The sequence below is a fragment of the Lineus longissimus genome, chromosome 2, assembly GCF_910592395.1.
Source record: "Lineus longissimus chromosome 2, tnLinLong1.2, whole genome shotgun sequence".
Taxonomy (NCBI): domain Eukaryota; kingdom Metazoa; phylum Nemertea; class Pilidiophora; order Heteronemertea; family Lineidae; genus Lineus; species Lineus longissimus.
This window is the reverse complement of record NC_088309.1, coordinates 13,241,550-13,254,681: the sequence shown is the minus strand read 5'-3', so window position 1 is coordinate 13,254,681 and position 13,132 is coordinate 13,241,550. Positions and strand designations below refer to the sequence as shown.

Here is a 13,132-nt window from a genome sequence, read left to right as displayed (position 1 = left end):
TAACTCATTAATAACACGTTTGCCAATCGGATGCAGGACGAGCAGGCAAAGACTTTGTGTAAAAAGTATTTCAGGCCGCAGAATTGTGCCAGCCTGGTGAATCCAAGAGTAAACGAGGAGATTTTGGACCCCATTAACCAGTCCCCTAGGATGGTTGACAGTGCAATGAGTAAAGTGAGCACTAAGTTCGTCAAAAGTGTGCTCCCGTTGGTAAAGCTGGTAGACATTCTATATGAAGCGAGAATCGGTAAGAAGCTGGCTGATACGGGGATGGCCATTAGGATTGCCATGGATGCATTGGCTATTGCAGGCAATGATTTGCACGAATTGAATGGACTCGGGCGTCAGAGCATCAAGAGATTGCTATCAGAGCGCAGAAACTTGCAAGCAAGGTGAAGGAGGAATCAGCTTTACTATTTGGCGGTGATCTGCAGCAGAATATGAAAGACATTGTAGAGGTTGAAAAACTCAAGACTGTGCCTTGGACCTCGCGCTAAAGCTTCAGCTCAAAAGTTGTCCAGTGCACCCTTCCATAAACAACATTATAGGCAGGGATACCAACAGAGAGGTGGCAGTTATGGTGGCCGGGGGCAAGCTGGTGCCGGTTACCGCAAACGGGGGTCAGGGGACTGACAAAGAGCCTACCGGCGTAACAGGCGAAGTACCAAAACAAAGACAAGAACCAACCCAATGCTGCACAGCAGAAGAGGTAGTCAGGGTAGGTAAGTATGATAAGATTGTGGAAAGTATCATTAGGCAAGCTGAACTCGCTGTGGTCAATTTCCAAGAAGGCAGGATTCAGAAGTTCATTCCTTTTTGGAGAACTATGACATCTGATGCGAAACTGCTTCAACAGATTTCAGGGGTTGCCCTGGAGTTTGACCAAATTCCTAAACAGCAGTGTATCCCCAAGCCCTACGTGTTTGAACCTGATAAGCATAAGCGCATAGATGAGAAAATTCAGTCTATGTTGAAGAAGGGTATTATGACCCCTTTCTAGTTGGCAGTGGGAGCAGCTGTGAAGACAATGACATTGATACAGTTGATTAATCAAATAAGTCGTGATGGGTTGTGCATCCTATTAAATCACGATTTTGGCCTGCCCAACAGAGGACTTTCCTTGGTTTTATCATCAACTCAGTATTAACGAATGTGACGCTAACCAGTGAGAGAATTCACAAGTTCCTGACTGTCGTGCAGCAAATCTTGAACTGGCAGGGTAGACCACATATAAGAAGGTTTGCAGAAGCCATCGGGTTAATGATAGCCAGCTTCCAGGCGGTGGAGTTTGGACAGTTGTACTATCAGGGCCTAGATAACTTCAAGACCAAAGCCTTATGTTTGGGTTGGGATGATTTTGAGGCTAGGTTTAATATACCCCAGATTTGTAAAGATGACCTGGTCTGGTGGAGAGATAACAGCTCCAACACATCAGCACCGATCTGCAGGAAACCTCCTGACGTCATACTTACGTCAGATGCATCCCTCATTGGATGGGGGAGGGGGGGGGTTGTCACAGCCTCCTACCTGCCAGAAGCGTTGAATGTGAGAGCTGATGCTCAGAACAGGACTTATCATCACAAATGTGAATGGTCAATAGACACTTAGGTCTTCAGGAGCATCTGCTGTACTTGGCGTATGCCAAAGATCGATCTATTTGCATCGCGTCTCAATTTTAAAGCTTTCTTGGTGTAATGGCAGGGTCAGTTTGTATACGCCTTGCCACCGTTCTGCCTTCTGGGAAAAATGCTTCAGAAAATTGAGGCAGAAGGGGTAGTTGCTATCATTGTGTTCCCCTTGTGGCCAACACAACCCTAGTTTACCACGGTAAGCAGGTTACTTATTGACTCCCCTATTCTACTTTGTAGCAGACACCCAAACCAGAACAAGGTCAGCAGGCTGCTGAGCATGCCACTGGTGGCAGTGTTGGTGGGAAGTCGATCGATGATTACGAACAACTCAGGGAGATCGCCAAGGATATTCTTTTGGCGTCATGGCGAGCTTGGACAAAGAAGCAGTACAAAGTTTACGGGTACACGATTGGGTAGAGACAAATCCTAAGGAAATGAAAACATTTCTTTGCATGCTATTCCTGGTTTCGAGCCCCCTTCTGAACATGACAATCCCCCAGATGACAATGAGAATTCTGGTTATGATGATCCTCTGCCTGATGCACAAGGTCAGGCTCGTGGATGTGCCCGTGCCCGTGGCAGGGGTCATGGACCGGGGCGTGGTAGACGTCGGAACATTTTGCCAGAATAGAAATGGCAGAGATGTGATGCCAATTTCGTACCCTGAGACATCCCCTTCACTGGTCAGGAAAGGTTGAAAATCAGATTGGGGGACATCACTGACCCCGTTGACTTTTCAATTTGTACTGTACTGATCTGTTCATGGAACACTTTGTGAGGGAGACAAACAGGTACGCACGACAGTACATGGCTGCAAATCAGGTGAGACTGGCCCGAGATTCTCGCTCGCGGGTTCACGATTGGGTAGAGACAAATCATAATGAAATGAAAACATTTCTTTGCATGCTATTCCTAATGGCTTTAGTTCACAAGCCTTGTATGCATCTGTACTGGTCGACTGATGAACTTTTCTCCACTCCCATATATGGCCAGACAATGGTGAGGGACCAGTTACTATTGCTTCTCAAGTTCTTTCACGTCGCAGATAATGAGGACCCAAATTTCGATGCTGCAGACCCTGACAGGGACAGACTCCATAAAGTGAGGCCAGTCATCGAAATGATCCGTGGACGCCTGGGTGACATTCACCAGGTAAGGACCTGAGTGTCGATGAATCACTTGCTTTGTACAAGGGGCGTTTGGCGTTCGGACAATTTATCGGAATACAAAGGGCAAGATTTGGTATCAAGCTGTATGAACTTCGATCCTCTCATGGCATCACACTTTCTTTCATGGTGTACTGTGGGACCGAAATGATTGGAGATGATGATCCGAATGCAAAAATGTCCATAACCGAACGCATTCCGGCTAATCTCATTGAGCCATACCTTGGTCAGGGACATTGTTTGTACACCGACAACTACTATTCATCCTCAAAACTTGCAATGCACTTGCTTGAACATGACACATATGTTTGTGGGACAATCAAATCTGGTCATGTCAATTACTCTCGTGAATGCGCAAACTCTGTCCTTGAAAAAGGTCAATCAGCCTGCTATGAGAATGTTGAACGTCATTGCTTAGCTGTGACATTCAGGGCAATGCAGAACAAGGCAAACAACCAGCAAAAGCTTGTTTGTATCCGCACCACTGCTCATCCATCTACCGTTGCGCCATGTGGTAAAAGAGACAGACATGGCGACATAATCATAAAGCCAAGTTGTATCCTGGCCTACAATAAACACATGGGTGGCGTAGACATGGTGGATCAACAACTGCATGGTGTTCCTGTTCTGAGGAAAACATACAAGTGGTACAGGAAGCTGGTACTGCGCCTTCTTCTGCAGTGTACCCTGAATGCCCAGAAACTTTACGAACTTCAAGAGGCAAAAAACAAGTTAAATTTCCTTGGGTTCATTCACATCGTGACTGGCTCCCTACTGGCCAACAGCCCTCGTCTCAATCGTAGTGTAGTGAGACAAAACCCTGTTGGTAGGCTAACTGGGAGACACTTCGCTATGAGGAAACCATATGCTGCGGGGAGTGGGAACAAGCATCCCAACAAGGACTGCCGAGTCTGCTATGCCAAAGGTAGAAGGATCTGTAAAACATGCCCAGATCAGCCAGGCCATCACATTGAAGAAGGTTGCTTCGAGGAATATCACACTAAATTAGATTTCTCGAGACAGAACTGAAGTTGTCCGATCCAAAACATTGCAACGAAAGAATGACGCCACAGTGACGTTAAGTGACGTCGTATGATGTCCTCAGATATTTAGTGAGGACTGAAAACAAGTGAAGCAGCTTTATATAGCATTTCTAACATCTATAGTAGTGTATGTGATCAACGTGACAGAATTATCATGAGGTTTTGTAATTGTGAAAAGCTTGGTAATTTTTTGGTAAGAATGCGATTTTTTACTTTATGCAATAAAGTTGTTTTTTTGGTAAAAAATTTAATTTTTGTTCAACTTTTTTTAGCAGCAATGTGAAGAAGATATCTGAGGCAAGCAGTGATAAAAAAAACCCGTATGCGTCATTCCTCCTCAGAATCGCTATCTGCTATTATTGCAACAACTTCATTTCAACTAATTTTTCTTCTGCACACCATTTTCGGAATTTTCACGAATAGATTGATTTGGTAAAATGCAAAAAACTTTCTACTGCAACTGTGTGAGGCTGTGGCCTTCCTTTACCTTGCACTATGCAGACGAAAATCAGGGAGAGCCCTCTCGTAATATAGGAGTGAACTGAAGTTCAAGGTTGAAATATTGGCGCCCAGCCGTGTGGTCGGAATATGACGACTATGGCGGTGAAAGGGTTAAGGCAGAGAGTGTATCCACTAGGCCACCAAAACAGCTTGTCCAATGACAACAAATTGAGATATTTAACTTGCACCGCACTCATGAAAGAATTGAGAAATTCAATGACGTAATACTCTAAAAGAACATGTCGAAATTATCCTCAAAAATAAGAAATGAATTACAAAAAAAATATAAAGCTTGCACACATGAATTTTGGCGAAAGGTTCTAATTCATGAAGCTAATATAGCATGACTGTTCAACAGTCAATGTCGAACGACAATCCCACTTGATAGTTAGTAATATTAATTCATATCAAATGCGTTAAAAATCTTTAATTGATTTTAAAAGCAGTTATTGTGTAAAGGGACATCACCCAAAATATCAAATTAAGGATCATACAGTTTACAGCTCATATACAGTAATAGTGCAGTCCTGCGTTTAGTCGATGGCAACCCTAACGACTGAATAATGTTTTTTATTTTTCAGGGTGTGATGAAGGCTGCCATGATCGTTCTATTGTCACAGGCGAAGAGTTCATTAGAAGTATGAAAGATCTTGTGAAATTGCCACCTTGAAAAACCTTACTTTCAGCTAATTCAAGAATATCAGTCTTGAAAACAGGGGCATTGCGCAAACTTATTATCACACTGAATCACCCAAAAAGGAATATGGGTTTGTCCTTGTCTGTCCATGCGTCTGTCCGGTCTTATGACTTTGGAAATTACTAAGAGATTTGTAGTCAGATTCATATTACTGTGGGGTTGGGGTGTTGAGGCTAGTTTGGTGCCTAGCAGTCCTCGGCCCTATCCAGTATCAGGTTTGGTTGCCAGGCAGCCATCTTTGATTTCGCATTCTGGACGTTAACTGCAGAACAAGTCACGCAAGGTGGGCTTGAATTTTCTGTGGCGTGACAAAGTCAGGCCAGTGGGAAAAGTGTCCTAGTGATTTTGGCCCAGATCCGGTATTCCGTAGTGTACATGCAGAACAAGTCACCAAATGTTCTGTAGCGTGATGGGATGGGGAGGGGAGAGGTGTCCTGTTGATTTTGGCCAGATCCAGTATCCCTTATGACCGCCATGCAGCCATCTTTGATTTCTCATTCCAGACTGTAACTGCATAGCACAGCAGTAATAAAGTTTTAGCCATTTTCAAGTTAAATTGGTTTATCTACATGCTCTTAACTTTTTCCAAGACGTATCCAGAGAAGAACCCTTTCCCAGCCAAATAGGCCTACCCTAGCCTGTTAAACCATGACATTTTCATTCTGTGTTATGCATGATAACCCAGGAGAACCAATTCCCCAAATTGTCGAGCATCTTATTATGCTGTCCAGTTTGCCGAGCTTACCTTTCCCAGGACAGATTTATTTAATAAATTTAGAAAAACTGTGTTGGGTCTTTCAATGCAAAATTGTTGTATTCATCTGGTGATGGGTCTTTCAATGCAAAATCGTTGTATTCATCTGGTGATAAGGTTCTTCAAGCATAATTTGCATCTAATAAAGATAAACATGCTGGTTTGTCCTATTGACAGCGAGCAAATTGTAAAATATGCATGGATGGATTTTGTGCGTGCCCCACAGAGTAACCCGCTTGTTTATCTAACTCGAAATTTTGTGCATGTGATGACATTGTCCATGTTACCAGATGGACACAGTATATATTAATAAATATACCAACAAGCACTCATTTTGGATGTTTTCTTATGAGGCAGCCATTCTCCCGGACCTCTTGTATATATCAAGAAGCGCCATCAAAGGCAGTCTGCTCGGTAAATTGGATGGCCTGATAAGGTGCTCAGGAATTCATTCTCCAGGGTGATGATGATTTCATGGCCTGGGTGGTCTGAAGTTAGGGGTGATTTTTGCCTAAAAAACACATTAGTAAGCCAATTGGACTGATACTTCATCACTTTTTGCAGTGCTCTAAGGGAGAAAAAAAGTATTGTGAGTTTAAAACAGCACCAAGTTTGGTCCAGGAGAGCTGTTGTGAGCTGATTTTTTTCACTCAACCATATTTCGTGCAGATGTCTTCAGGCGAGCGGTGTGCTTTTACTCGAGGTTGAAGTTGGGTGTGTGTAGATAATTTGCAGTGGATATTTGACCGTGCCTCGGTTTCATTTGCTTTTCCCTATTTAGCCGTAACTTCCGTTTGACATGCGCAGTTAATGATTTTCCGACTTGGATATTTTAGATTTCTACTGTTTCTGCCGGCAATGGCCTTACGGCAATTGTATACGAAATGTTATTTTGTCGGACGGCGCACACCGGTCTTCTGCACAAGGGGTAACACCGCACTTTCATAGAAAATTTAATCCACGCTGTTCTTGTTTGACGCTTTAGTAGTGCATTCAACAGCCGAAAGACTAATACATTCGTCATCAACTGTGAGCGTGCTGCATCTTGCCATCATCATCACCAGATTTAAACATGTCAAAACTGCCAGTTTCATCATTTCTTCATTTGAAACTCCCCCCCCCTTAGTCACAATTTAAGAAGAAACTATATCATAAATGGAAATTACCATTCCACTGTGCGGAAAAGTTCATCTGATCGTGACATATGTAACGACAAAAAAGTTAGTTTTTAGCTCACCTCTTAGCAGAGGTGAGCTTATCCCATACCGTGGCGTCCGTCGTCCGTCGTCGTCGTCGTCGTCGTCGTCGTCGTCGTCGTCGTCGTCGTCGTCGTCGTCGTCGTCGTCGTCGTCGTCGTCGTCGTCGTCGTCGTCGTCGTCCGTCGTCCGTTAGCAGGGCACGTTTCGTAACTGTTAGAGCTGTTGAGTTGAAACTTGGTACACATGTACCCTAATGTAATGACACCTGGGAGACCAAGTTTCGGTCCGATTCGTTTCATGGTTTGGCCACCAGGGGGCCAAACGTTAAAAGTGAAAATATGCAATATCTCCCTTAATAGTAGTCGGGAAATTTTGAAAAAAATATGGTAGGTACTTCTAGCAAAGGTGCATCATATATCCTCCGGGTTTTTGATTTGACCTCCTTCTCAAGGTCACAGAGGTCAAATGGTGTAAATTGGCCGTTAGGATGTAACGATGGCACGTTTCTAAACTGCAATGACTATTGATACCAAATTTGGTACACATTTACCCCTTAGTCAGCTGATCTCAGGGACCGAAGTTTGGTCCAATATGATTCACCACTTGACCACCAGGGGGCAAAATCCAAAAACCTTAAAAATGTGATTATTCCTTAACTTCTTGCCCGATTGCCACCAATTTGATATCATGGGTACATCTAACCACCATACAGTATATGTCACACAGGTTTTTAATTTGACCTTCTTGTCAAGGTCACAGAGGTCAAATGGCGTAAATTCGCCGTCAGGCTGTAACTATGGCACGTTTCTTAACTGCAATGACTATTGATCACAAATTAAGTACACATGTACCCCTTGGTCAGGTGATCTCAGGTACCGAAGTTTGGTGCGATCTGATTTGCTGTTTGGCCTCCAGGGAGGGGGCCAAATCCTAAATTCTTCAAAATGCCATTATTCCTAGTAATGACTTGCCCGATTGGCACCAATTTTATATCATAGGTACATCTAATTCTAACAACCATTCAATGTGTCACCCGGGTCTTCTTTGATTTGACCTACTTTTCAAGGTCACAGAGGTCGAATGTACTGTAAATTGGCCATTTTGGGGAAATTGTAATTGCTTGGACCTACATCAAACCTACATGACCTAACACTACATGACACAAGACCATGCTCTTTATCCATCTTTCCTCCACATGAGGTGAGCACAATGGCCCTGGCCATTTCATTACACAATCAATGTTAGTCATCACCTTGACCTTTCAAATGGTTACACCATTCTTCTTAACCCTTTCGCTGCCGGGCTCGTTTTTGCCCAAAATCCCTACACTGCCGGGCATGTTTTGGGGGTTTACAGTAAAAACAGGTAGTAAATTTTGGGCCTTTCTAGCTGATAAACTATCGGAGATAGGAAGTTGGTGTAAAGGAAAAGTTTGTTGAGGTGATACTAAAGTTTGATTATAAAGTGAAAAAAATTTTTTTTGACTAATTATGAATATGCTAATTAGCTAATTACTAACGAGATACGAGATTTTCTGAAGAAATGACTGTTGTCACATTAAATCCCAGGGTTTTTTTTACGGAATATGACTTTACACAATGCTTTGAACTTGCCAGAGTCACTACTTCATCAATTCAAGGGCATATCTATTGGTTTCTTCAGCCATAACTCGATAAATTCCAGTTGGAAAAAATTTTGAAAAGTACTCAAAGGGGGGAGCATCACCCATATCAGGTATGACCCCAGGGGTATCATGAGCAGGGTGAAAATCAACCCAAAAGTCATTTTGAAACCTATCACCTTTACCCAATCTTCTCCATCCATCTCTATCAGTGTAGCCCCTATAATCCAACAAACGATCTGGAACTAGTGGTCCAAAGGGGTTAACACGTGGTGGGGGTGGGTTCCCGCCATCAGAATCATCATCTGACTGCCGTACGTCATCTACCATGTCTACACTTTCATTATCAGAATCTGGCAGTTCAAAATCATCGTCAATCTCACTCATTTCACTTCCACTATCCGCAAAAATTGCATCTAAAACCTGCTCACCTGACAATGTAACCCTTCTTGCTGCCATATTTGTTTACAAAGTTCAGATGTTGTTTACTCCAAATCTTTGAGAAGCAACATACAAAAATTTTCGTGGAAATATAAAGCATTGGCTGTGTACAATACATACATGCAGCCACCAATTCGGTATTTAGTTCATTGGTCTTTGGAGAGATACTTGCGATAGTGATCTGTCGATGATCGTCGACGGCCGGCAGTGAAGGGAAACTTTTTCCCGTCGATGATCGTCGACCAGCCGCAGCGAAAGGGTTAAGAAGTTAGATGTGAGGGCCCATATTCATAAAACCTTGCTAAACTATCAGCCAACTAGGCCTTAGCAGACTGCCAAATGCCTAGTTGGCTGCTTCATATTATGCTGCTAAGAACATTGCCAGGTAGTTGTCAACTAAGATTATGTTAGTTGTTAGCTGGGCATTTGGTCTTTGGCCCAAACCACATACTATAAGGTGCATTAGTTTCACTTTCAATAGGGGATGGCATGTAAGCATTTTGTGTGTGCCTTTCGACTTAATATCAACATCTAAATTAATTTGTAACTCTGCATTAGATGGACCCATTTTGATTCTGTTTGCGGCGTATGGTTGGAATTGTCTATTATTTCCCCAGAGCACCTCTAAAGTTAGCAGACAACTTGGCACCAAACTAAGCTTAGCGGGGTTTTATGAATGACACTTAGTATCCAACTGCGCTTAGTTACCAACTGGGCTTAGCAGGCTTTTATGAATATGGGCCCTGACTCTGATCCCACACATGACTTAGCCAACCTTTATATGGAATGGTTGGAACAGAAAGCCATTGCAACGGCACCCAGTGATATCAAATAGTCACACCATTCTTCTTATGATTAACATTTATTTTGTAAAAGCTAACCTTTTTATCGTTACTATTCAACTTGTACGGTGAAACCACACATTGATTTCAAACTGAACTATTTTCATTTACATATACAACCGCGAGCTGATTGGTTAATACAGTAGAGGATGGTTACAACAACCAAAAGTGTTTTTTACAAATAGGATTTATTTTTCAGTCAACTGGATGTGATTTAATCTTATATTGAAAAATATTTAAATGAAATATGAAGAAATTTAAAACCACTTCTTTTTAGCTTTCTGTTTCTCAATTTGGACTCATGAACGCCTTGACAAGTATTATTTGAAAAATGTAGACCCCAAGGGGTGAAATTCACCATAGCATGCAATAATGTCATCTTAAAGCGTGGCCAAAAATGAAAATCATACAGAAATCAGATTAAAGTATAGAAATTTAAGGATATGTACAGGGATAGGGTTGATGGGGCAAACAAGTATTCATGACAAGCTCTTCTCGAACCCCTTACTGCTTGCATAATATCAGCCCTCAGAGGTACCAGTGACCAGGAAAAGGACGAAAGTGGCCTTCATCTCAACAAAAAGACAACAATAGACACAGAAAGTCGCATTTCCATGACCTATCTGCTGAGAAGAAATTAAGGAGCAAACGGGTACATCTACAATGTGCAACTGTGATGAAGTTTTCCAGTTAAATTGGTACTATCTACACGCTCATAGCTTTTTTCGAGGCGTACCAAGGTAGGAATGCTTTCACAGCCAAATAGACCTATCCTAGCCTGTCAAACCATTACATTGTCCTTGTGCGATATGCATGATATGCATGATGATTTCAGGTTTTGGGGGTTCTGAAGTTAGGGGGTGATTTTTAACAGCTTTTAACCTGCGATTCAGCTTTTTGACCACAAAAGATAAATTTGAGCCCAAAAACCACGTAAGTAAGTTAATTGCACTAACTTAATTTCTTCATTATAAACACCTAATTCACAATTTAAAAAACCTATCTTCAATGGAAATTACAATTCAACTGGTATGGAGAAACCACGCATTGATTTCAACTGAACTATTTTTGCGAGCTGAGTTTACAACAACTTACAAGGTTCATAAGTCATCTATACTATAATGCGCGTTGTGGCCGCTAAATAGGAGGCGATTTTTGTTTCAAAATTGGGCCTCGGAAATGCTTCGAATTCTTGCAACTTTTGGCTTCGTAGGTGTGGATCATAAGTAAGAGTGTCACTGAGGGTGTCATACGTCGAATATCTTGGTGGTTTTGGAATAAATAACAACTTTGTGGAGATGACGTCAACTGGAGAGCTCCAAGTAATCTCTTCGCCGAGAAGTCCATCAGTAATCTCTGCATTATTACCGAAAATTTCCGAGCTACCTCCCACCTCCCACCTCCGCTATCAACCAATGAGATATCCTGTTCAAATTGTCCCTTCCATGCGCGCATCATCCACCAATCAAAATCGACGTCGCTGACGCCAGTATGCAAGATGGCGGCGCCCATATCTGAAAATTTCCGAGCTACCTCCCACCTCCCACCTCCGCTATCAACCAATGAGATATCCTGTTCAAATTGTCCCTTCCATGCGCGCATCATCCACCAATCAAAATCGACGTCGCTGACGCCAGTATGCAAGATGGCGGCGACCATATCTGAAGGAAAAATGCTGCTTTTCCACCTCGAGACAGCCATTTATTCACAAATAGCTCATCTTAGGACACAATGTACCAAACGGGAGACACACACATCGGTAACTTAAACCATTCTGGCGCTGATCGCTGGCTGATATCGAGTACATCACCAGTCTGCACCATCTTGGTTTTCCGAGAATTGGTTTAGCATTGTGGACGCCTGTACATCATGTACATGGTTACATAGTTCCGTTTCAAGAAGTATTACACTCATGAAAAAAAGTGTTGCTCACAAACCAGCACCCCATTCACACCAAACCCACAACATACAAGCACCCACACAATCCGATTTTGATACCTCGAACAGCCCGCGCCACGGGTATATGCTAGTAATTCATAATTTGTTTTGTTATATTTGGTAAACTGCAATTTAACAAGAATATCTATAATCATATAATCAGTACAAGACGGAATAAAAACAGGCCTGCACAAAATCATGATAAGATATAAGAAGACAGAGTTTTACATATAGGACTATGATAAATTTGAATGAGAGAAATTTGTGGAACTGTGAAGAAATTGAATGGTACAGAATATGTGATACACACTGAATATAGAACCTCCAAAGCGAATAGCCGGGACCAGAATGAATAACAATAAAAAATTGACCGTATTTATAGGGCGAACTCGGACGCTTTCATAGGCACCTGGCAGAACCCTTCCAAGAAGAGGCTAAGAAATTAGCTATAAATAGCTGCGAGGGGCCTATGGAGGCGACCAGGCACACAGGTCAGCCGGTAAACACAGTTCACAAAGTCTCCCGCCCGGAAGCCAAATAAAGTGAGTTATACCGGGAGTTTAGAATATCCAACAGGCTGATTGGTTTAATACCGGTGCGTCATCTGAACCAGTCGCCCAATCAGCTTGAATTTTTCTTTGGCTTGACGCACTGGGATGGGGATGTCCCCCGCTGTACCGATTTTCGGCAGGATTCTATTCCTGGTATACCGGCCATCTTGGATTTTGTATTCCTGGCTGTAAGTGCAGAACAAGTCACCTGATAGACTTGAATTTTTAAGGCATAATGGAGTGGGGTGGGAAATTGTGTTCTATCGACTTTGGGCCAGATCTGCTATCCCGTGTGGTTGCCAGGTAGCCATCTTGTATTTTGTGTTACGGACTGTTTCTGAAGAACGAGTCACCCAATGGTCTTGAATTTTGAGACAGGGTGGGGTAGGAGAGGTGCCCTGCCGATTTTGGGCCACATCCAGTCACGGGTATGGCTGCCAGGCGGGCATCCTGGTGGCTCTCTTGGTTTTTGTATTCCAGACTGTAACTGCAGAGTGTGTCACCTTATGTGCTTGAATTTTCTGTGACATGTTGGGATGGGGTGGGAAAGGTTCCCTGTCCTTTTTGGGCCCGATGGGATATCCAGTATGGCAGAGAGGCGGCCATTTTGGATTTTGCATTCCGGACCATAACTGCACGACGGGAACTTTTGATGGTGTGAGTGGCAGGGGTCAGAATGATGCTCTATCCCTCTTGGGCCTGATGCGATATCCAGGCAGCCATCTTTAGACTGTATCTGCAGAACAGG

General features: G+C 42.9%; 1 protein-coding gene across 2 annotated transcripts in view; it reads left to right on the top strand.

Moving 5' to 3' along the window:
• The window catches only part of LOC135482655 (developmentally-regulated GTP-binding protein 1), a 520,179-nt gene that overhangs the window by 200,789 nt on the left and 306,258 nt on the right, over positions 1-13,132 (top strand). The window contains exon 10 of one of the 2 annotated variants that reach the window (XR_010446249.1): positions 4,923-7,041. Coding sequence is in view for 1 of the 2 variants with exons in the window: in XM_064762906.1 (XP_064618976.1) it covers positions 4,923-4,929 (7 nt within the window). In the remaining variant the exon portion in view is untranslated. Of the gene's footprint in view, positions 1-4,922; positions 7,858-13,132 lie in introns of those variants that run through there. The other variant, XM_064762906.1, reaches the window with a different exon arrangement.